At 42.8% G+C, this 26,574-nt stretch overlaps 1 protein-coding gene across 2 annotated transcripts in view; it reads right to left on the bottom strand.

The window, feature by feature from the left end:
• Window positions 1–26,574, bottom strand: part of BAIAP2L2 (BAR/IMD domain containing adaptor protein 2 like 2) — a 92,670-nt gene that overhangs the window by 64,301 nt on the left and 1,795 nt on the right. For both annotated transcript variants that reach the window (XM_040407411.1, XM_040407412.1), the window contains exons 3-4: window positions 17,115–17,201; window positions 2,828–2,889 (exon numbers count right to left, since the gene is read on the bottom strand). In XM_040407411.1, coding sequence (XP_040263345.1) covers window positions 2,828–2,889; window positions 17,115–17,201 — 149 coding nt within the window. The remainder of the gene's footprint in view (window positions 1–2,827; window positions 2,890–17,114; window positions 17,202–26,574) is intronic.

Here is a 26,574-nt window from a genome sequence, read left to right as displayed (position 1 = left end):
TACAAGATTCATGGTGCAGTCACATTCAAGCAAATCATGCACCTCATATATAACAAATATGTAGAAATCCACAGCACTCACCAGTTGAATGAACAAAATCTGGTTACTTTATTTGTACCAGCAGCATACAGAGAGCTGGTACAAATAAAGTAACCAGATTTTGTTCATTCAACTGGTGAGTGCTGTGGATTTCTACATATTTGCTCTTTGAAGGGACCCCTAGCCAGGGTCTCCATCTGCGAGCACCATCATCACTATTCTTAATATTGGTATATTTCTCCCAAATTGGGCCTGTAGTGCTGCTTACCCTACATTGATCTCATATATAACTACAACATAGCCAAAGCAGCCGAGATGTCCAGAGGGATAAGTGGTACACATGCAGCACCGCTGATCTCTGTATAATCTAATCAGTGTGGTCCGTCAGGAGGCATTCATTTTATAGTCAGTGTGGTCTGTCAGGAGGCATTTATTTTATAGTCAGTGTTGTCCGCCAGGTGGTGTTCATTTTATAGTCAGCGCGGTCTATGAATTGGTGTTCCATTATTTTAATTGTTCTCCTTCTATACAGAATTTTTTTTTTCCATTACCATTTTTTCACAATTACAAAAAACCCTATAAAACTATACTTCTGCATTTATGCTATTAAAAAACACCAATAAAATATAGTGGTATATGGTATGTATAAAGCGAGGTGCATCTGTAGATACTAGTATATAGTAACATAGTAAACATAGTTTGTAAGGCTGAAAAAATACAACTGTCCATCAAGTTCAGCCTGTTATCCTGCAAGTTGATCCAGAGGAGGGTAAAAAAAAAATGTGAGGTAGAAGCCAATTTTCCTAATTTTAGGGGAAAAAACTCCTGGATCTGAATAATGCCCTGGATCAACGACCCTTCACCAGAAATCTAATATCTATATAGCTGTAATATTATTACACTTCAGAAATGGATAAGTCAGGATAGGTCATCAGTATCTGATCGGTGGGGGTCCAACATCCAGGATCCCCGCCAATCAGGTCAGTGACGACACGTTTCTCTATCACATGGCCTAGGCGCATCTCAGCCCCACAGAAGTGAATGTAGCTGGGCTGGTATTACCAAGCACAGCCGCTATACAATGTACAGAGATGTGCTTGGTAAGCTGTGAGAAGGCCTCACAGAATCTTGGCCAGGGTCCCGTGTGTCAGACCCCCACTGATCAGATACTGATGACCTAGCCGGAGGATGGATTACCAGTGTAAGAATTTCAGAAAACCCTTTTAGATATTGTATCTCAGTGTCCTGCCAGTCTAGATGAAAGGTAGATTTCATTAAAGGGGTTGTCCAAGTTATATTTATTGATTACCTATCCTCAGGATAGGTCATCAATATCAGATCGGTTGGGGTCCGGGACCCGGCACCCCCGCCGATCAACTGTTTGAAGAGAAGGCAGGCGCCGTGCCAGCGCTGCCTCCTCTTTATTGTTTACCTTCTAGCCGTTGCATCTGCAGCGGTGTGCAGGTGTAATTACACCTAACCGTCCCATTCATTTCAATGGTACGGATCGCTCCTATACAAGTGTATAGGAACGAGCCGTCCCATAGAAATGAATGGGACGGCTTGGGTGTAATTACACCTGCTCACCGCTGCAGATGCTAGAAGGTAAACAGTGAGGAGGAGACAGCGCTGGCACGGCGCCTGCCTTCTCTTCAAACAGCTGATCGGCGAGGGTGCCGGGTGCCGAACCCCAGCCGATCTGATATTGATGACCTATCCTGAGGATAGGTCATCAATAAATATAACTTGGACAACCCCTTTAAGGCTTCTTCTAAGTTCAGCACATTTTTAGCCACAAGTTGGACTTATAATTATAAAAGATGAAGACTTCAAAGGGGTTGTCCGGGTTCAGAGCTGAACCCGGACATATCCTTATTTTCACCCAGGCAGCCGCCCTGAGGCTAGCATCGGAGCATCTCATGCTCTGATGCGCTCCCTTGCCCTGCGCTAAATCGCACAAGGCTAGGTCTCTTTTGTTTTCAATAACACACTGCTGGGCGGAAGTTTCGGTGACGTCACCGGCTCTGATGGGCGGGCTTTAGCGCTGTCCTAGCCGTTTTACTGGCTAGGGCAGCACTAAATCCTGCCCATCAGCGCCGGTGACGTCACCGGGCTTCCTGGCAGCCCCATGGAGATACCCGGTAAATCACCAGATTTCCAAAAAATGTCTTTGCCCTGCGCGATTTAGCGCAGGGCAAAGGAGAGCATCGGAGCATGAACTGCTCCGATGCTCAAGTCAGGGGGGCTGCCGGGGGGGAAAATGGAGGTATGTCCGGGTTCAGCTCTGAACCCGGACAACCCCTTTAAGTAGACATTTAGAAAAATTGTGAAAAAGATAATATATTAGTAAGCTAATATGCTTCAGCCGCCGACAGGACTGCCATCATAAAATAAATGATTTGCTGATCAAATTAACCCTTTCCAAATCAGACTGTCCATCCTAAAAAGGGAAGAAAAATATAAAATACAGCCAAACATTAAAACATGGCACACGCAGTACTGACAGCAATATTAAGCTGTAAGGTGGGAGCTACCATCCCCTTACAGAGCAATATAACTGCACTTTATATTGCCATGTATCTAAAAATGGCTAGATAGATAGAAATATCTGTAAGTAAAACAAAAATAGTTACCAAACTTTGACTAAAGTTCTAAGTTTTATTTTATTAATATATAGCAAGCTTTATGTTTTAGCTGGAAATTCACTTTAAATAGTACAACTGGTAATAGAGAAGTAGAAAACAATATTTCTCTAAAAGTATATACATATATATCAACATTTCCTTACCAATGAATTGAGCCCAGCGCTTGCATTCTTACAGCTGTCAGCCATCTGGATAAGTAGTTGACCTGTGATGTTAAAAGGGAGAACACAGTTATGTAATGGACTATGCCGGTGTCTGTTATGCCTTTTTTCTGGTAGCCATTTACAGACATATCCTCCTGACTTCTCTCCCCATACACACTTCTTGTTGTACCTAGCTAAATATAGGTACTTTTCAGATGCACAGCAACTTACTAAGTGTGTATTCACACAACCCTGTCATGGACACCGGCCATGTGCACGCCGCATCGCGGTGTGGATCCATAAACTGCAATGGATCCGGGATCCACAAGTTCTGGCATAGAATAGGACATATCTTATCTTTTGCAGCATGGCTACATGGGCCCATATACACACTGAAGCCCTTCCAAGTGCATCCGGGTCCATGCTGCAGCACCGCAAATGACATGTCCTATTTTTTGCAGTTTCTTTCGGATTGCGGACCCATTGAAGTCAATGGGTCCACAACACAATGTGGTTTGCACATAGTTGGTGTCCATGTTTTGTGGATTAGCAAAATAGACATGGTCGTGTAAATGGACCCTACAAGATAAGAAACTATGGAGGGAGATTTATCCCCCCCAGCACCTGAAATTTTTGTGACTTTTGCTCCTTCTCCTCCATGTTCGGCATGTTTGTTAAAAGAGGGTGCGGCCTCGCTCCTAGTTGGCATAGCTCTCATATCTGGCACATGGACCAGCCAAGTTGTGCCAGAATTATTAAGTGGTATGTGCCTCAGAATAATTTTGGTGCATCTTGCATCACCCCACTTAAAGGGGATTTTCAGGCTCCTGATATTGATTAATATGCAAACGTTGAGGGTCTGACATCCCGGCACCCCCACTGATCAGCTGTTCCAAAGCATGCTGATATGCCTGATTAAGAACAACAGTGGGATATCCCCTCTGTCAAAACCGTTGTCATAGATCATCAGAGGCATGGTGAAAATCACACATGGTGGAGCAATTGCGGCGCACTCTAAGGTACTGGCCCTTAGGAATGCCCCGTTTTAGTACTGCCGGATGGTAACTGTCCCATTCTAGCAGACTATTGGTGGCAGTCTTCTTCCTAAATAGGTGAGTACCTATCATGTTGTTGGCTCCTTTGTAGATGGTCAGGTCCAAAAATGTGATTGATGAAGAGTGAATCTCTGAAGAGAAGAACAGTCCCCAATTGTTAATGTTCAAACATTGCACAAATGCGGTAAACAATTCCGGGTCCCCTTTCCATAGAATCAGGACATCGTCGATAAACCTAAGCCATGTGATCCCCAAAAACAATAACATGTTCCCAGCCTCCCAGGTAAATGTTTGCATATGTCGGGGCACAGGGGCTTCCCATAGCAACACCCTTTATCTGGTGGTAAATCTTATGGTTAAACAGGAACGTGTTGTGGTCCAGAATGAACCTCAACAATTGTAATACGAGGTCATTGTGTGGCCAAAGATGTGTGCCACGTTCCTGCAATCAATTTAGCTTTATCATTTGCTTGCACTGTGTCTGCCTGGACTTTTGAGCTAATTTTCTTACAAGCCACTTAATCACCATGATAATTTTAATCCGCCTTAGTAGTCCCTAATAAACTTTTTGGGGGGGGCTAGCGCATCTATCGCCCCCCCCCCCCCGTCACGGGTAGTACCTGTAAGGAGCTTGCAGCATTGAAGCCAGGGAGTTCGCGTGTTCTCGCTTCTCCTGCCTCCGGTCCCTCCGCTGCATGATTGGTTGCTGCCCGTCAGGTGGGTGGAGCCTCAGTGCTTAAATTCTTTGAATTGGCGGCCGCAACAGTGCCGGAGCGCTGCTACATGTTGTGAGGTCGCAGGCACGCTCTATGTTGCTTGTCTGCTGAGGACTTAAAATACTAATTTAGCGCTCCTGATGAAGCACTAAATTTGTTCTGAAACATGTTGCGCCACAACTGTTAGCCAATTGAGTCCATGTGGGAAATATGGCCACATGATGATGATATGAATTATTTATTCTCAGGGGGCACATTTTGGTTGCTGAGATTACTCATCCTAGGTAGAAGGGTCGTAGCGAGAGTTTTAGGGTCCATTCACACGTCCGCAACGTGTTTTACTGATCTGCAAAACACGGACAGCGGCAATGTGCGTTCCGCATTTTGTGGACCGCACATTGCCGGCACTAATAGAATATGCCTATTCTTGTCCGCAATTGCGGACAATAGGACATGTTCTATTTTTTCCGGGAACAGAATTGCAGACCCGGAAGTGCGGGTCCGCAATTCCGTGTCCGGGCAGCACATAGTGCTGCCCCATAGAAATCAATGGGTCCGCAATTCCGTTCCACAAAATGCAGAACAAAATTGCGGATGTGTGAATGGACCCTTACTGCTATCTTAACAATATAGGCAAGAGAGAAAGTAGCTTGCCACATAGTGTTGGTAGCACACAATGTAACAAACTCTAGTTCCCTACCATCTACCAGTTACAACTTGAGACAAACGAAACGTTTTATCCTCTGTTTCGAACGTTACAGAAATAGAGGTGTCTCCAAGAATTGACTGTTCAGCTACCGCAGGCTCTGAGTTCCCCGCTCCTTCTCTACGGGGGTTACACTATTTAGTGGAGACACATAGGCGGATCCAGTCAATGTGTTTTTTTTGTCTTTTGTTTTCTTTACACTGTTCATTTTGAGGTATTTTCCCCCACTTTTAATTGTGAAATTCAATAAAGATTTTTTGTTTTCATTTTAAAGCATCCCTTCTCGTGAGCCAGGTGTAAAGATGCACCAAATTTAACAAAGTACGCCATTTGATAAATGAAACTGACTTCAGATATTACCCTGATCATAAGTTCACCCCCTTTGTTCTAGAAATACTAGATAAGTAAAAATGTTGCTACTTCAAATGAGTTACCGGTATTATATGCAAATTAATGTGGCTTTCCAGTTTATGCAATTCAAGCTTATTTAATGTATGATTACAAGTTCTGCAACTTTCTAATAAACTGTTAATGTCTGTAAAGCTCTGCGGAATATATAAGTGCATAAAATAAACATCAATATAATGTATTTGACATTTTTGGTGCCAAATTCACATTGAATTTCCGGTTGTGTCGGGTATAAATATCTGGCCACTACCAGTTTTGTACTATCATGTCTGAAGAAGCCAACAGCCCATTGGGGAAACACGTTACACATTTTATGTTTTTTTTTTTTACTTTTTGTATGCAATAAATGTTGTCCTCTTGATGGTCTGGCAGCTCCCCATATTCTGGTTTTTATTTCCTAGCTAATATTCTTGTTCTAGAATTTGTTCCTGGAATGGTTTCTAATGTGAATGTGTGGGCAATACTGTATACTGTCACATGCTCTGTGCCCCCTGCATATAGTGCCACATGCTCTGTGCCCCCTGTATAGTGTCACATTCTGTGCTGCCTGCATATTGTGCCACTTTCTGTGCCCCCTATAAATAGTGCAACACGCTTTAAGTCCAACATGCTGTGTGCTCCATAATGTAAAAATGCTCTCCCCGATCCCATGCTGTCATCCAGCAATGCAGCCCTGGCCTCTTCTCTGGCCTGGCCTGCACCTGTAGAATGTTGTCACTGTTGTCACCCTCTATCACAAAAAAAGATTGCATCTGTGTCCTGGCGGGGGGTGGGGTGGGGGATCGAAGTGCAGATGCAATTGTGTACATGGCGGCAATGTTGAGGGCCCCGGCCAGGACTCGGGTGAAGCAAGGCGGTGACTGGATGGCCAAACCTGCCTTCAGTGCACTTAACTGCTCATTTGCACATGGATTAAAAGTACTTTTTGTCCAGAATGAAGCAATGGATCACTTTGAAAGGTTCAGCTGAGCCAGCCCTACAAGACACTGTGCCTGGTTTATCCGTGAATTTCCGGGTGACAGGGGCTGCCTTTAAGATGTCATAGGGTGTGAAAAAGGCCACTATGACATTTTTTATTTTTTTTCCCAGTATCAAAGTCCTTTGTCATTTGAGTGAATCACTTCAGAGAGAAAAGATAAGCACTTACAAGATTACAATAGTTTCTTCCTGGAACAGATTTGTTTTACACCAGTGAGGCAGAACTCTCTATTAATGTAAAATACTGTCAAGGCCGCTTGATTTTTCTATTTTTTTATTCTCTGTCACCTCCAGTAGTCAAAAATAGTCAGATATGTTAAAATTTGGGTTGTAGGTAAGAGGTGATAAATAAGAAGATACAATTTGGTTGGATGAGTTTATCATTTATTTCCTATTGCCTATATAGCTACAACATATTTGCCATTCATATTTACCACAAAATGGGAAACTGGTACATTTGAATTATTCGTAAAACATTAGATTCCTACTGGCAGAACCCAACATCTTGAGCTGGCTCCACTAAGACGGAGCTGGTCTAACCACTGAATGAAAATGAATCCATATAGAACAAGAACATGGCCTTTTTGTAATTGTACTCTAAACTTTATCACTGCAGGTCTAACTGGGAATTCGCCAATCAACCCATACGAAATACACATGTAGAAATAGTCATCTTGATTCTTAAGGGGCCTTTACACTGTCCGAACATCGGGCAGATCATTGCTAGCAAGCATTCCTAGGAACCCTCATTACTGATAATCTGCCAGTGTAAAGGTGCTGCTGATTACCTGATAAACGAGCAAAACGCTTGTTCATCGGGTAATAGGATCGTTTGTGCGGTCATCTAAATCATTCTTTGCCGGCAGCAGATCGTGCAGTCTAAAGAGCCTCTGCTGCCGTCAAACAATGATTCTGTATGGGGACGAATAATGGCATTGGAGATCGCTGCTCCCCATACTGTGGAGGAGATCGCTCCACTGATGAGTGGGCGATTGTCGGGAAGGAACGCTTCCTTCCCGACAATAGTCTGTTCAATTGAGCAGCATTCTGGGGCCTTCAACAAGTAAACAATGGAGACTTTTAATTGAGTTCTCCAATGGCACCGAATGTCTTTTGTGACATGATAATGCACTGTGATGTAATATCATGCTTAGGTTTACAATTGCTCTATCTGTAGACCCTAGTAGAAGATGATTGGCTCCAAAAAGGTTGTCTTCTGGAGATTTGAAGCCATGTTGCATTAGAGGCCTATTATTGTGTCAGAGCTTGAGCTCATCAGTGGATCCATTGGTGCACATCAGTGGATCCATTGGTGCAACCGTGGACACTCGCACTATCCAGTCACAAGATAGAGTAAGATATTTAACAAGTGCTGCCAAAACGTAAATATATATATATATATATATATATATATTCTGCTAATATTGTGAAGTTGACATTTTACATTCTGCGACTTCATCAGGACCATATAAAATGGTTGAACCTTGTACTGGCAAAGATCAATTACTTACATATACACACCCAGTTCAATCACTCACAGAGCTGATATCTGTACAGTCATGGTTATCGTAGTCAGAGTGTCCAACACTTTGTCGTCCACTGATAAATAGCTCTGAATCAGTCAGGTTCAATGTAGAACTCATCTGGCTATCTTCAATCTCCACTCCTTTAAGGCAGGCATGCTCAACCTGCGGCCCTCCAGCTGTTGCAGAACTACATCTCCCAGCATGCCCGAACAGCTTACAGCTATCAGCCTACAGCAGGGCATGATGGGAGTTTTAGTTTTACAACAGCTGGAGGGCCGCAGGTTGAGCATGCCTGCCTTAAAGGGAACCTGTCACCGGGATTTTGTGTATAGAGCTGAGGACGTGGGTTGCTGGATGGCCGCTAGCACATCCGCAATATCCAGTCCCCATAGCTCTGTGTGCTTTTATTGTGTATAAAAAACGATTTGATACATATGCAAATTAACCTGAGATGAGTCAGAGCTTGAAAATATGACTCTTCTCTGGTCACACAAGTAAGATATGACTCTTTCATGTTAATTTGCATATGTATCAAATCAGTTGTTTTACACAATAAAAGCACACAGAGCTATGGGGACTAAGTATTGCGGATGCGCTAGCGGCCATCTAGCAACCCATGTCCTCAGCTCTGTACCCAAAATGCAGGTGACAGGTTCTCTTTAAAGTCACCGTCATTAAACAGTGGTGCATGCAATAAGGACATAGTTAACAGTAAAATCTGCAGAAAAATTCACAGCAAATCCACAGTGTCAATTTTGCCGAAGATATACCATAGATTTCAAAATTTGATGCCGGCTGTGAAATCCTCTGTGAATTTTTCCACTACGTGTCTCTAGTTCAGTTTAACCCTTTAAAACATTAGCTCTTGAAAGGCTCATCAGCGTAACATATAATGTGGGTGGAAATAAGGTTCATCACATAAAACGAAGCAGCAACTGCTAGTTCGGGTTCGGCAGTGAACCCATTAATTTGAATACGCTTGAAACAGATGTCAAACTGCTCACCCTGACATTAGCTTCAGTCCTTCACACCCTTTCACATTCAGTCTAGTATGTCTACTATGGAGGAGGTTTAGGCTGGGGTCATAAGGGTTGGAAAATTCAGCAGAAAAATCGCAACAAAAATACGGAACAAAACTGCATGCATTACATGTGTTTCGCCTCTCTGGTGGCTGGGACCGCAGGAGTGAGCATAGGCCAGCTTCTTTTCCTATATTATGCAAGCATGACCACTGCTGGTGGATTGAAAGTTGGTCGTAACCATAGAAACGAGCAGTGTATAATGTGATGGAAAAATGAATCCAGCCTGCAAAGGAGGCAATATGAACAATCACAATACATTAGTAAGTGCCTTGTATTAACTTTGTGTAAATAATAAATTTCATTTGCTGAAGTGAGACAACCCCTTTAACACTGTGTAACATAAAGAATGCTGGATACGACTGATCATTTAGTTAATGAGCTCAAAGTACAAACACTCCCACGAGACACGCATTTTGAGTCGTCACTGACACCTTTCAGCCATCCCTCCCGAATGCCATGCTCCATAATGTGATTGCTGGACATTTATTTGGATACCACATCCACACCAGCAATTCTTAGTTCTACCTGAATATAAAAAGGTTACTGGGTATCTTAAATATGGGGCAAAACCACAGATAACATATCACCATTACAACTGTGCCAAATTATAATTTGTCTATAGAAGACAAGTGCGGTGAGAAAAAAAACAACTCCTTCTTGATGTCTGTTGAGATCCTACCCTACATTTTTGGAGAGGGGAGGACAGCATTACCTTCAGGTCACTCTCCTTAATTTGCAAATGTGTCTACTCAGAAAGGGCAGGCTCCAGAGGTTCACGATCAAAATGGGAAGGTGGGCTGAGATGGAGCTCTCTTTGACCAGTTCCTTTATAGATGCCAGGGTTGCCTCAAAGGTAGCTATGCCCTTGATTGTTATTTGATAGTCCAGCCACAAGAAATTTTCTAATATATATAGCATACACGGTCAAGTGACATTATTATGACCATTTCCTTCTTTTCACATTGGCAGGACATAGCTCATGAAGGACAACACGTGTGGTGAGCTGGCATGGTTGGTATATAAGGTGTGTGAAAGGCTGTCTGCACACATACAGTTGCAAGAAAAAGTATGTGAACCCTTTGGAATGATATGGATTTGATCTGATCTTCATCTAAGTCACAATAATAGACAATCACAGTCTGCTTAAACTAATAACACACAAAGAATTAAATGTTACCATGTTTTTATTGACCACACCATGTAAACATTCACAGTGCAGGTGGAAAAAGTATGTGAACCCCTAGACTAATGACATCTCCAAGAGCTAATTGGAGTGAGGTGTGGGGCATCATGGTTTGGGGCTGCTTTGCTGTGTCAGGGCCTGGACGGATTGCTATCATCGAAGGAAAAATGAATTCCCAAGTTTATCAAGACATTTTGCAGGAGAACTTAAGGCCATCTGTCCACCAGCTGAAGCTCAACAGAAGATGGGTGTTGCAACAGGACAACGACCCAAAGCATAGAAGTAAATCAACAATAGAATGGCTTAAACAGAAGAAAATACGACTTCTGGAGTGGCCCAGTCAGAGTCCTGACATGGATTGCGATGCTGTGGCATGACCTCAAGAAAGCGATTCACACCAGACATCCCAAGAATATTGCTGAACTGAAACAGTTCTTTAAAGAGGAATGGTCAAGAATTACTCCTGACCGTTGTGCACGTCTGATCTGCAACTACAGGAAACGTTTGGTTGAAGTTATTTCTGCCAAAGGAGGTTCAACTAGTTATTAAATCCAAGGGTTCACATACTTTTTCCACCTGCACTGTGAATGTTTACATGGTGTGTTCAATAAAAACATGGTAACATTTAATTCTTTGTGTGTTATTAGTTTAAGCAGACTGTGATTGTCTATTGTTGTAACTTAGATGAAGATCAGATCACATTTTATGACCAATTTGTGCAGAAATCCATATCATTCCAAAGGGTTCACATACTTTTTCTTGCAACTGTATGCCTTGTTGCTGCCATGGTTAAAAAGGTAATTTTTTACAGTTGTAAAAACCGGATGAATATTAGCTTTAAGGCAAAGGGTGAAAGTATTTCTGATGAAACTGTGTAATGCGTGAACTGTTCTCGTGCTGCTGTGGCGAAAATGTATCGTGAGTGGACAAATAGAAGCATTGCGAATAAGCAATTTGGAAACTGCGGAGCCCCACGTGCCATTGATGTGAGAGGTGAACGTCAGCTACAAATATGTGCAAGGGCAGACCAACACTCTACAGTGAACCAGTGGACTACCAGACGTGTGTCAAAAACAACAGTTCAAGGAACTCTACTGTATATGGGGGTCTGACAGATGATCACTGCTCCTCTGCTAACTTAGTTGCATCGGCATAAAAGGCTTCAATTTTCACAGCAGTATCAGAATTGGACATCCGCTGATTGGCAAATGGTTGCCTTCTCCGATGAATTACGTTTTCTGTTTCATCGAATGGACGGACATTGGCGTGTCAGGCGAGAAACATCAGAGAACAAACATCCTGCAACCATTGCTGGAAGAACACAAGCTGGTGGTGGCCCACTCATCCATGAGGAGGGCACTGTCAACCAATTTGGATATAAATCCATCCTTACCGATCACGTACACCCATACCTGCTGATTGTCTTCCCTGAGGTGGATGTGATCTTCCAGCAAGACAATACGACATGTCACATGGCTAGAAATGTCTAATATTTGTTGGAAGAGCATGACCAAGACTACCTTGGCCCCTTAATTCCACAGACTTGAACCCAATTAAGCATTTGTGGGACCACCTCAATATCGTGTTTGCTCTATAGATCCTGCACCACGGACTCTCCAGCAGCTGTAGGATGCTCTGCAGTCAGCATGGCTCCAGATACCTGTGACATCCTACATGGAAGTATAGTGACTGCTGTCCGTGCTGCACATGGTGGTTACTCTGGATATTAGATGGTGGTCATAATAATGTGACTTGACTGTATATGTATATACAGGGAGTGCAGAATTATTAGGCAAGTTGTATTTTTGAGGATTAATTTTATTATTGAACAACAACCATGTTCTCAATGAACCCAAAAAACTTATTAATATCAAAGCTGAATATTTTTGGAAGTAGTTTTTAGTTTGTTTTTAGTTTTAGCTATTTTAGGGGGATATCTGTGTGTGCAGGTGACTATTACTGTGCATAATTATTAGGCAACTTAACAAAAAACAAATATATGCCCATTTCAATTATTTATTTTTACCAGTGAAACCAATATAACATCTCAACATTCACAAATATACATTTCTGACATTCAAAAACAAAACAAAAACAAATCAGTGACCAATATAGCCACCTTTCTTTGCAAGGACACTCAAAAGCCTGCCATCCATGGATTCTGTCAGTGTTTTGATCTGTTCACCATCAACATTGCGTGCAGCAGCAACCACAGCCTCCCAGACACTGTTCAGAGAGGTGTACTGTTTTCCCTCCTTGTAAATCTCACATTTGATGATGGACCTCAATGGGGTTCTCAATGGGGTTCAGATCAGGTGAACAAGGAGGCCATGTCATTAGATTTTCTTCTTTTATACCCTTTCTTGCCAGCCACGCTGTGGAGTACTTGGACGCATGTGATGGAGCATTGTCCTGCATGAAAATCATGTTTTTCTTGAAGAATGCAGACTTCTTCCTGTACCACTGCTTGAAGAAGGTGTCTTCCAGAAACTGGCAGTAGGACTGGGAGTTGAGCTTGACTCCATCCTCAACCCGAAAAGGCCCCACAAGCTCATCTTTGATGATACCAGCCCAAACCAGTACTCCACCTCCACCTTGCTGGCGTCTGAGTCGGACTGGAGCTCTCTGCCCTTTACCAATCCAGCCACGGGCCCATCCATCTGGCCCATCAAGACTCACTCTCATTTCATCAGTCCATAAAACCTTAGAAAAATCAGTCTTGAGATATTTCTTGGCCCAGTCTTGACGTTTCAGCTTGTGTGTCTTGTTCAGTGGTGGTCGTCTTTCAGCCTTTCTTACCTTGGCCATGTCTCTGAGTATTGCACACCTTGTGCTTTTGGGCACTCCAGTGATGTTGCAGCTCTGAAATATGGCCAAACTGGTGGCAAGTGGCATCTTGGCAGCTGCACGCTTGACTTTTCTCAGTTCATGGGCAGTTATTTTGCGCCTTGGTTTTTCCACATGCTTCTTGCGACCCTGTTGACTATTTTGAATGAAACGCTTGATTGTTCGATGATCACGCTTCAGAAGCTTTGCAATTTTAAGAGTGCTGCATCCCTCTGTAAGATATCTCACTATTTTTGACTTTTCTGAGCCTGTCAAGTCCTTCTTTTGACCCATTTTGCCAAAGGAAAGGAAGTTGCCTAATAATTATGCACACCTAATATAGGGTGTTGATGTCATTAGACCACACCCCTTCTCATTACAGAGATGCACATCACCTAATATGCTTAATTGGTAGTAGGCTTTCGAGCCTATACAGCTTGGAGTAAGACAACATGCATAAAGAGGATGATGTGATCAAAATACTCATTTGCCTAATAATTCTGCACTCCCTGTATATGTCTGTGTCTGTTTTTAAATCTGTGTTTAAGGAAAACAAACTACAAATTGTTACTTGTGTGATTCAAGTACAGTCACATTCAAATTGAATAAAGGTAATGTTAATAGGTAAACATTTGTATAATTTATTGTCTTAGGCATTTGTTATGCAGTTAAACTTTTTATCTTGTGTTGATTTGATTATTTGTTTAGGAATTATGAAAACTGCATATGATGTTGATGATGTTGTTATTAATAACTTTTTTATGGCGTACTGATTTTGAGACTAATATTTGGGCTTACTCTTGGGCAACCTGTCCTTATCAATGTTAACTCATTTTTGTATTTGCCTACTTATGGACTGAGTTACATAATATTCTTTTCCCTGGGCAATTCTATAAAATCTGTGTGTAATTGTTTCTCTTTTTATGATGAGCCATATTTTATTTCTAATAAAGATTTTTTACTTACCTGAAAATATTTTATTGGGTAATGTGGTATGGCAATGGATGCAGACACAGAGAGGATGTGTATGTGGCCATCGTCTCATCAAAAAGCCAAAAAGTGGAGTTATATCCTTCCTTCATCTGCATGGGATTTGACAAGTGGTTCTGACCGAAATTGTATTAACCCCATTGCAGTGGTTTATTTATTCACTACTACCTAATTATAAATAATCTGCTGAAATTGCATTTGATCCTTTTGTATACCTTTGATGGAAGGCTCTAACATATAGACAAACTGTGACGTATGTTGTGCATAGGCTGCAGTGTTCAAAAATGTATACCGCCTGGCAGTCAACTACACTATTCTATACAGCAGCTATAGGACTACCGAGGGTGTGATGTATATACATTTTTACACTATCTTTGTTGGTTGGCTGTTTGTGGCAGTTGCCTTTTAGCCCATATCCCAATCTGTACAATGTTCATGAGATAAAGAGGATATGTAATGGAGGAAAGAAGTTAGCAATGTACTGCAATTTATTGTAAGGTTATCGCTGAAATCTCAAATGATTGAAATCTGAGCAATTGGAAGTCATTTAAAGAAAATCTTTCGGCATGATTAGCCCTATTAAATCAGGCACATTGCCTGATCAGATTAATCGTGCTGAGAAAAATGATACCTGTCTTTTGTCTTAAAGTAAACTTATGCCTACATAACGTTTTTTTATTTTTATGCTAATTAGCAATTTCGAGCACCAAGGAGCTGGCTGTAGAACTTGGAGCACCACTATGGCTCTGCACACTCTCCCTTCACCTGTGACTGTCAGGGCTACACCTCTCATCTAGCTCTGTGTTCTCGTGCCTGCACTGTGGCTCACTAATGTAATAGTCATTGGTGGTCCAGCATTGTGTAATTATTACTATTGCATACCCAGTCATTGGTGTCAATGCACAAGGATGCATTTCACTGGGAGTGCATGATTCTGCTAATGTGCTGTGGTGAAGATCTGGGTCGCAGGACTTATTGGCAGCAGCAGAGGCTCTGTACAAGGGAGCATACTCACCTCATGATCCTCCACATTGTTGGCGCATGCGCACTCTGAATCTGAAGCGCAGATTCAGCCATGTCAATGAAAGGGGAAGGGGGGAGTGTGCAAAACACGGTGTCGTAGCCTTAGCGGTGCTCCAAGAGCTACAGCAAGACCCTAATTTGCATAGAAATGTAAAAAGAAGACATCTTGGCAGCAGTTTGCTCTAGAGACAAAAGACAGGTACCATTTTACTTATCATGAACAACCATACCAGACAATATGCCTGGTTTAATAGGGTTGATCATGCTGACATGATTAATTTCAGTTATGTAATTGTGTTAGTGTTAGAGCGCCGATATTCACTGCTGCTTTGATACTTAGACACATTCTCTTTTCTCAAATTATCCTTGTCTCTTTCTTCATAATTAGAACATATACTGTAGATGTATAAACCTGAGATCTATCAGCCTGTATTAAACATCATATTTCAGGCTAGGTGGTCTATACCTGGTATGTTGAATTCTCTAGTCTAGAAACGCCCGTCCCTGTGAAGCACACCCAGAAAACGTTCAGCTCACGGCCTCGTATAAATGAGAAAAAGGGACTTTTTCTCATTTATTGTTGCAGTATCCCCCAAGCATCACTTATACTTCATAATTCAATTCAAACAATTGAAATGCAAAAGTTAGGATTGTGCCGACCAATGATGTCAAATGCCGTCATATATGGTGACATCATCCCTTTTAGGCTACATGCACACAACAGTTGTTTTTTGCGGTCCGCAAATAGCGGATCCGTGTTCCTGTTTTTTTTACATCCACATCCGTTCCATTTGTCCGCAAATTTTGTAGGTTGTGTTTCCGTGTGTCTTCAGGTTTTTTTTGCGGTCCGCAAAAAAAACTTGAAGGCTGTAATTCTTGAAATTTTATATATACAGGTTTCCCAGCAACCATCTGCAAAAAAAACGGATGCGGATGACATACGGATGGCTTCCGTTGGTCATCCGCATTTTTTTTGCGGACCCATTGACTTCAATGGGTCCGCAAAACGTTTATTGCGGACAAGAATAGGACATGCAATACTTTTTTTGCGGATGGGAAACATGGATAGTAGACGAGGACAAGAAATGGATGAGTCCACCGCATTTTTAACGGATCCATAGAAATGAATAGGAAACCATCTGATCCGCAAAGAAAACGGAAAGGAGGCCGCAAAAAAACACTGCCGTGTGCACGTAGCCCTACAGACAGTATTATTTAGATCATTTTATGATTATTTTTTAGTAAATCCTCTACATTTAACAGTTCAGCTCATGTTTTATTGTATGTCTTTTTAAAATCTGGGGTCCTAGAAATGCTGGTCAACCATGCTTGCCTACTTTTAGGAATAATTTCTCGGGATGATGTAGTAAACTCATCTAAAATACCTCAAACTTCCATGACAGCCAAAGCACTTCCATTAAGAACACCATCAGAGTGACTCAATTAAAAGTGGGCAGTTGGAGTAGCACAGGAGAGTGCCCCCCCATAGTACCTGCAGACAGTGGAGTACATACAGAAGTATGGGCCCCATAGCAAGGATCAAACAGGCCCCCACACAGGACAGAAGGGTTTCTGCCTAAACCCTTTTCAATGACACATGAGCCATTTTTCCACTCTAGAGTCCTGACCAAGTTTTCACCTCCAATAGAAGAGGAGATACTCCCAACAAAGACTGGGCCCCCTCTTGCCCTGGGCCCCATAGCAGCGGTATGGTAGTTACGCCCCTGCCTGCAGAGTAGCACAGAACTAAGTGCAGGAGAGGCCTCCTCTACTGCTATATTGCTTCATGCTTACCCAGTCCATAACATGCAGAGTTCTGGAACGCTTGTTCACCTATCTTCTTAATCGCATTATAATAAGACTCAGCAACTTCAGAAAGAGCTGTGGATAGAAAAAAACCATATAAAGCACCTACCATATGTATATTTAATGTTCACAATAAATCCATGTTATTTACTGCACCTCCATATAACAATTGTAAATAATAAGCCATGCATTGATTTGGTCAATGTATGGAAATATGATGGGCTGTGGATAAATGGGCAGTTCTGCTTATATACGCCTCCAAAAATTCAGTCCGTGTACAGTAAAGTGTCCATAAGCAGCCCAGCCCATGAAGCCCCAGCACACAGGGTATATTACATAGCAGGAACATATACATTGCTTGTTTCATGTACAATAAACTTGATGTCACCTTAGGGTCCATTCACACGTCCGTTGTTTCTTTCCTGATCTGTTCCGTTTTTTGCGGAACAGATCTGGACCAGTTCTGTACCCATTCATTTTCAATGGGTCCTGAAAAAAAATCTGACATTGAGCTGTCCGATTTTTTTCAGGACCCATTGAAAATGAATGGGTCCAGAACTGGTCCAGATCTGTTCCGCAAAAAACGGAACAGATCAGGAAAGAAACAACGGACGTGTGAATGGACCCTTAACATGAGGCTTCACCTTTGTTAAATATTGGTTGTTGAATATTAGTAAATCTCCACAATATTTCCTTTTTCTCCTGTTTTCAACACTGCTACCCATTTGTACATTCATGTGCAGTCCATAAAGATATACCTGGGGTCTCCTAGCATGTTTCTTAACAAGCCGTCAGTGTGCAAGAACTGAAATCTATTCTCAGCTATAATTTACATCAGTTTTCTGGCTTAAAATGTAATACATATTCGGGGCTGCCTAGGACTCACCTCATGAGCACAGTGCAACCCCCAGAAAATTGTGAATGTGGTGTTTGCACCATAAACAGTGACTCCTCTGCTGCCAGAAAACCGATGTAATGGGCCCCACAGACTTATGTCTTCTTGGATTTGGAGCTTGCACCGCGTATTGTGATTGTAATAATCATCATTCTATAGTTCAGAACGAACACCACTAATGAGCTCCAGATCCCAGATCCGAAGTCGCTTCACTCAAAACTTCGGTTTAATGCTGTACAGAGATCCGTCGCCGCACAGCATTAGAATGTATGGCCTCTGACGAGGCGAAATGAGTTATTCCCAAGGTCTCGCAAGACTTTGGTGAATATCTTCGATATTTGATTTTTAAACTTAGATCCAAACTCGGCTTTGGTTCCGGGGTACCAGTTGGAACCGAAGCAAAGTTCAGATCCAAAATGGTTTGTCACTTTAAAATCAAATACCGAAGTTATTTACCAAAGTCTAGCGAGACTTCGGTTATAACTCACTTTGTCTCGTCGGATCTCCGTACAGCATTAAACCGAAGATTTGAGTGAAGCAACTTCGGATCTAGGATCCAAAGCTTGCGTTGCTCATCCCTAGATCTAACGTAAAAGAAAAAAGTATGGCTTGTACATCCACATGACATGCATCTATTGCTTCTCAGCATAAATTATAATCTGTACATCAGATACTTTTTATATTTCTGGATCAAAATGCATAAGCCTACTCATCACATCAGGTTGACCTCTTATGAGCAGGTCCATATTCTAAATTAAAACCGTGCCACATGGCGACCACTGCCGCCACAAGCCAGCAGCCTAACAACACCACTGCTCTCAGTCATAGCCTCCCATGGCACTGGGCCACACCAACCCACAGGCACAGCACCACAGAAACAATAGCCACCATGCAGCGGTGCCCCATGTGAACAGATTTCAAAAACTGATCTCTCCATGTGGCCTCAGAATTAGCCCTTATGCAGTCTCCTGCTAGTCAACGACAACTGGGCCGAATGAAAGGAGTGCGGACACAATGAAAAAAATAAAAATAAAGTAGCAATGCAATATTCTGACAAAAAGGAAAAAAGTATGGCTCCTACAGCCACATGCTATGCTTTTTTCTTTTGTCAGAATACTAATAATGCGCTCATTAGTCATTCAGAGCTATAGTGCTCATTTTCGTTTTCCAAGTGTCTCTCTGTGATTTTAGCTAAAATATAAATTGGGATTTTTTATATTGATGACCATTTCTCAGGATAGGCCATCAATATCAGATGGCACCCGGCATCCCCACCGATAAGCTGTTTAAAGAGAATGCAGCGCTTGTACGAGTGCTGCCTTCTCTGTTCACTTGAATAGGAAGGAGCCGTCCCACATAAGTGAATGGGATGGCTGATATGTAATTACACTGCTCACCGCTGCCATTGCAACAGCGATCAGTTATACAGTGAAGAGAAGGCAGCACTCCTACGAGCGCTGTGTTCTCTTCAAACCAGGGGCGGACATACCGCATGTGCAGCTGGTTCGTTGCACAGGGGCCCAGAGCAGGAGGGGGCCCCTTCTTACCGGCGGTAAGATGGATACTGTGGCGGGGCAGGGGAGAGAGAGGTGTCTCCCTTCCCCAGTCCTCTCATAGGTTGCAGGCCTAGTGCCTATAGCCTATTAGAGGCCGGCACAGGCGGAGCAATGACATCATCGTGCTGTCTGAGCCGTACAGCGCGGGACACATGCTGGAAGAGGCCTGCATCGCTGAAAGCAGGAAGGAGGTAAGTAATAAGTATATGTGTTTATTTTTATTTTATTTACACTTTTCTAGGGGCCCTATCTGGCACTCATGGGGGCATCTACTGGGGCCTTATCTTATGTACTGGCACACATGGGGGGTACTATGGAGGAGGAGGAGCACTATGGGGGCCCTATTTTAAATATTGACACACATGGGGGGCATCATGGAGGGGGTAGTACTATTGTGGCTCTATTTTATATACTGGCACACATGGGGAGCACTATGAAGGGGGAGGAGCACTATGGGGGGGCCCTATCTTATTTACTGGCACACATGGGGGGCACTATGGGGGGCACTATGGAGGGGGAGGAGCAATATGGGTGCTCTATCTTATATACTGGCACACATGGGGGCACTACATAGTGGAAAGAACACTATGGGGAGCCCTATCTTATATACTGGCAGACATGGGGCTCACTATGGAGGGGAAGGAACACTATGGGGACCCTATCTTTCATGTACTGGCACACATGGGGACCACTATGGAGAATGGGGGAAAAGGAGCACTATTGGGGTCATTATATAGGGGCATTATACTGGCATTTTATACTGGCACATTGTCAGTCACCATAGGGACAAGGGAGGTGCACTTTTGGTAGTAGTATTTTATACTTTGGCTCAACTGGGGGCACTAAGAGTTTTGGGGACACAGTAGGGGGCATTGGCACACATTATGAGGGTACTATGGGGACATTGGCTCTACAGGGAAACTAACAGGAGGTATTTTTTATACTGCCACACAACAGGGCACTTTTATGTACTGGCGCACATTATAAGGGGCATTTTTCTACTGTTACACAAAGAGTTATAAAGAGAATTATTACTACCGGGTCATTATGGTGTGCTCTATTACAGTTGAGGGACTATGAGGAACTTAAATACTAGTATTAGCACTATAGGAGCATTATTACTTCTGGGGAAAAGTGGGGACATTATTACTGTAGGGGCACTATTACTACTACATGTTGTCTGGTAGATAATTATTTTTATTAGTGGGATTTTGGGGAGCACTGTTACTTTGGTGGGTACCCTGGCACGGAATCAGCTTAGCACAATTATTTTTGGGGAACATTTTGTTTACACTATTAGTGTCAGGGACACTGTTTTCTGGGCGCAGTTATTTTTTAGGACACTGTGTGCCAATAATTATCGAAGGGGAACTATCTGTGTGTAACTAGTATAGGGAGCACAGCAGGCACAATATTAGAGGGGTGTTGATTAGGTGGGAGGATGACGGAAAACAAGGAAACTAAGATGTCTGTCTGTCAAACCCTGCAGAGAGAAGAGATGACTGAAAGAAATCATCATGGCGGTGTGGGCTGAAAGGAGAAGAAGAGGACAGAGAACATCTACATCAAAGAAGACGTCACTGGATGTAAGAGGTATGTGGACCTGTATTAGGCTACTTTCACATCTAAGTTAGTGATTCTGGCAGGCTCTCCCAGCAGAGAACAGCCTGCCGGTATGCTGCAGACATGCTGAATGCAGACAGAATGTCCGCCGGCCCCATTAACTATAATGGTGTCTGGCAGAGATCCTGCCACAATCTGGCAAAAATGCAGAGAATCAGCGGGACACAAACCGCTGCATGCCTGAGTTTGTGTCCGGCCAATTCCTTACATTCTTTGCCGGATCAGGTGTCCGGAGCGTAGTGCTGCAGGTGTGAAAGTAGCCTTAGGCCTCTTTCACACTACCGTTTTTTTTCCCCGTTTACTGGCCGTTTTTTGCGTTCCGTATACAGTCCGTATACGGAACCATTCATTTCAATGGGTCCGCAAAAAAAACGGAATGTACTCCGTATGCATTCCGTTTCCGTATTTCCGTTTTTTCATTCCGTTGAAAGATAGAACATGTCCTATTATTGCCCGCAAATCACGTTCCGTGGCTTCATTCAAGTCAATGGGTCCGCAAAAAAAACTGAACACATACGGAAATGCATCCGTATGTCTTCCGTATCCGTTCCGTTTTTTTCTGAACCATCTATTGAAAATGTTATGCCCAGCCCAATTTTTTCTATGTAATTACTGTATACTGTATATGCCATACGGAAAAACGGAACGGAAAAACAACGGAAACAAAAATACGAAACAACGGATCCGTGAAAAACGGACCACAAAACACTGAAATAGCCATACGGTAGTGTGAAAGAGGCCTAAACCTGTATGTTTTGTATTGCTATAAGTAATGTTAGGACGGAATTGGTTATGTTGAGAACTTGGCTTGGAGCGGAGGGGGCCCAGGCACATTCTTCGCACATGGGGCCCTCTGCTGTCTGTGTCCACCCCTGCTTCAAACAGCTGATTAGCAGGGGTGCTGGAAGTCAATATAATAAAGCAGAGATGTCCCTTCTTTCAGTGGTCGGGTCTTTAAACTGTTAGCCTGTGAACTGCAGAGCTGCCTCTCGCTGAAAACAATGGGCGGCAGACACCACGTGGCTGCTGCTGGAAATTGGTTGCGCCAAAATTCTGTTGGCAAATTCCACCATGTGAAAGGGCCCTTAGAGCATCAGCAAGCTGTTATTCAGGGGCACATTCTTACTATGTATCTCTAGCAATACACAATAGTGCACTGCTGTGAAAGGGCTGCGGGTTTCATTAACACCTTTATATCTGCCGCTCAGCTCCATTCAAGTAAATTGAGATGGGCTGCAGTACCAGACAAAGGCGCTGAGTGCACGGACCCAATAAACTAAGTTTGAAAAAACAAGGATATGCCATCAATGTGACTTTCTGGACAACCCCTTTAAGTGTTAATTTGTTAATCAAACTATATAAATAACCATTCTACAGTGTCGGACTGGGGTTTCTTGGGACCACCAGAGGAAATTATTCTCAGACCCAACTCTCTCATCATCAATAATGTCTAGTATAATTCAAAAGTAGTTTAGAGAGATCCACAGCACTCTTTATGTGTCAAGCAGCATACTATTAAAGTCTTTATCAAGCAATGAAAAGGTGAACATCATCATCCTTAAATAACCATAAGTGTAGTGTAATAGGTGCCTCCCCCAATCGGGGGTGTGCTTCCATAATTAATCCAAAATTAAAAACACCCATGCTCCACATAAATCGTAATCATAGTAAACTTACACCAGGTGGCCATCCGTGTGCTCCCCAGGGATCACCATCCTAGACCAGAGGGACGCCAGGTGAGGATGTCGGCGCAGCCATACCAGATGCCTACCGTACATGGCGGATCTCTGGCCTAGGATGGGGATGCCTGGGGGGCACACGGATGGCCACCTGATGTGAGTTTACTATGATTACGATTTATGTAGAGCAAGGGTGTCTTTAATTTTGGATTAATTATGGAAGCACCCCCCCCCCCCCCCCCCCGATTGGGGGAGGCACCTATTACACTACACTTATGGTTATTTAAGGATGATGTTTTTCACCTTTTCATTGCTTGATAAAGACTTGTTTAAGTCGAAACGTTGCTTTAATTGTATGCTGCTTGACACATAAAGAGTGCTGTGGATCTCTGTAAACTACTATTGCATCAAGGGACCCTTGGCCTGGACCCCAATCTGCGAGCACTACATTTGGACCATTGATTTTGGTACCGAAAGAATTGGAAGTTTGCCCCATGGGAGGGTATGTAGGGCTGCTGACTGTGTTTGTTTACTAGTATAATTCAAAGAAATAGGCCATAGTAGCAAGCTATTAGCTCCAAAGGCAGCTCAAATGTTTTTTTCCCCTGGACCTTTGGGGTCCACTATGGTATCAGAGCCTGGGCCCCCCGGAGGATCCTCTGGTAGTCTGGTGGGTCAGTCCGACATTGCCATTGTATATCTGTCAGCCACAGCTAATCCTGCTTGTTGATTGTTCCCGGATTGATAGAAATGATAAATTAATGAAAATTGACCCCACAGAACAGTTTGGTGAAGATTTTCGATCTGCTTTTCTTTACCAAAGCCAGGAGTGGATCCTAAAGGGAAGACTTCTATTTTTCCTCATTTTTGTATTGATGGCGAATTTAGATAAGTGGATATTCGTTTAGGCGATTAACAAGATGATCACATTTAGAGATTTAAAGCCAAAGAAAGATCAGCAGTTTCATGCAAAGATTATCGTGTGAAAATTAATTTGCATGTGATCGTTTACTCTCTTAATCACGGATCATTCACTGTATTTAGACAGAAATTATTTACACGCCTCATCTTACATCGCTCACATCATTGAAAGATCACACAATGTACTTTTACATTACAATTCAATATCGACAAATCATAAATGATTTTACAAGCGTTTTCAGTACAGTCGTTCAGTCGCTACATACATTCATACACAATTATCGTCCAATGTTAGTGCTCAAATTGTAGCGATTATTTGCTCGTCTAAATCCGCCATTTTATGGTTACATAAAAACTACACAGTGAATTTGCATATTGGAGTGCAATGGATCACCACTGCATTGGCGCACTCCTTTTCACATCTATGGGGGCTACGGGGCCAGCGTAGCACAGCTTGGCTTTCCAGAACTCCAGCCACCCCTGGCCACTGCTTATGAGGGTTTTTCCAATCTCAGCCATGAAAGGCTGAGACAGGAATAATCCTTTAAATTTCCCTCTCCCAGTGCTTGACATTGCATGTCGATGTCTGCCAGTTACAACTGTTTCTGTGTATTACAGGAGGTGTTTATAGCCCAGCATAGTTCCAGGTTCTATGTCATATGATGATCACTGTTCATGTTTGCATTTGGCTATGTTTGAAGTTACTGTGGTTTATTTCTATAGAGGAATAGAAAGTGACGTCTCCTCACATAAAACACAACATGTGGCCCGTGGCAGCAATCACTATATCTCTGATCCCTTTCATGACTTCAGTTTTACCCTCATTACTATTATTTCTGGAAAGGCTATACAGAACTTGGATTTTTTTAGGCCAGTGGACATTCCCATTAAGTGATACATACAGCAAATACTGTCCTGCTGTGTGATCGCTGCCTTATTTTATAATGTATATATATGCACAGCAGCACAACTCTAGTTATTCACTGATGTAGCATTTAGCGACTTGACTAAACGCTGAAACATGGTCCACAGAACTGAGTCATTCAGCTTTGTGGGCCAATAAAGTTCATCACTCATTCTTTCGAGTGATAACTACTGTAACTTATTGGCCTTGCCTAATCTCTGCATCAAGACAACCTGCCATTATGAAAATGCAATGTACTGGTATCACATTATAGAGCAGGAGGAGCTGAGCTGATTGACCATTTGTCATTTATTCAGTGGTCTCACTCAAAGATTAACAGGCTTCCTAGATGAGCATGCATATAGAGATAGCTGTCAATTATGCTTCTTCAAATCGCGTTTCGGATCATAGATCCAGAGTCTAATTTTTCAAAAACGTTGTTGTTAATGCTGTTTCCGTACAGCATTAAAATGTATTGGCTCTGTGTATCCAAACTTCGTCTCGGCCAAAGTTGCGCGAGACTTCAGTGAATTACCACTGTATTCCTATCTGCGGATTTAAAAACATTCTAAAATAGCAATCCGAAGTCAGGTTTGGTACCATGGTACCAGCCACTACCAAAGCCCACTTTGGATTGCTATTTTAAAATGTGTTTAAATACGCAGATAGGAATACCATAGTAATTCCAAAGACTCACACAACTTCGGCCGAAACAAAGTTTGGCTACACAGAGCCCACACATTTTAATACTGTATGGCAACAGCATTACCAATGAAGATCTATGATCCGAAGCTCGATTCGCTCAAGCCTACTGTCAATCACTGACAGGACTGTCCATTGGACTTCTAAGCCCAGAAAAAGATGAGATTTAAAGGGCTTCTGTCACCCCCAAAACACATTTTTCATTTTTGGGCTTGTTAAAATCCTTATTGAACGACTATTCCCTATATAGGGCTCTTACCTTGTTCTGTGGCTTCGTTTCATTAAAAATCGATTTTTTAAAATATGCAAATGACTTCACTACCAGCAAGTAGGGCGTCTACTTGCTGGTAGCTGCCGCAAAAAAACGCCCCCTTCTCCTGTTTTATTGACAGGGCCAGCAAGTGCTCTCCTCCTCTGGCTGGCCCTGTCAGCATTTCAAATCCCGTGCCTGTCTTCATTCGGCGCAGGCGCTCTGAGAGAAGGACGCTCGCCTCCTCAGCCCTCCCTCAGTGCGCCTGCGCCGATGATGTCACCGAAATGGGCATTAATTCCGGCCTTGCGGCAAGTGTTCAGGATTTTTGGCTGGAGCAAAAAGCGCAGCATGCTGCGGTATTTTCTCCGGCCAAAAAACGTTCCGGTCCGGAACTGAAGACATCCTGATGCATCCTGAACGGATTTCTCTCCATTCAGAATGCATTAGGATAAAACTGATCAGGATTCTTCCGGCATAGAGCCCCGACGACGGAACTCTATGCCGGAAGAAAAGAACGCAAGTGTGAAAGAGCCCTTATCCTGATGCTACAATGAACAGGGTTTATTGTGTTCAATGTATAAATTGTATGCAAGTTTCAGTGGTAGCTATAGAATTTTATCATGCGATTACATGGCTTTGCAGCAGATTTGGAGACTTGCCTGTCTTTGGATTTTACCTGTTGTTGGCTGACCTGACCTCTGCCTGTTTCGTGCACTGACCCTTGGACTGATTTTGGAATGCACAAACTCTGCCTGCCATGATCTTAACTTGCCCCTGACTATAATTTTGCCTGACCCCTTGGTGCTTGGCACCGGGTTCTCTTGACCTTCATGGGTCAGCTCAGCAGCCCCTGAACAGAGACTACTTAAGGAGGTAGCAGCCTGCTTGTTCCGCTGCAGCAGAGTCTAGATCCTT

This window comes from Bufo bufo, chromosome 9 (assembly GCF_905171765.1).
Source record: "Bufo bufo chromosome 9, aBufBuf1.1, whole genome shotgun sequence".
NCBI classification, from domain to species: domain Eukaryota; kingdom Metazoa; phylum Chordata; class Amphibia; order Anura; family Bufonidae; genus Bufo; species Bufo bufo.
Note: the sequence above shows the minus strand (reverse complement) of the source record. Positions and strands in the feature narration are given on the sequence as shown.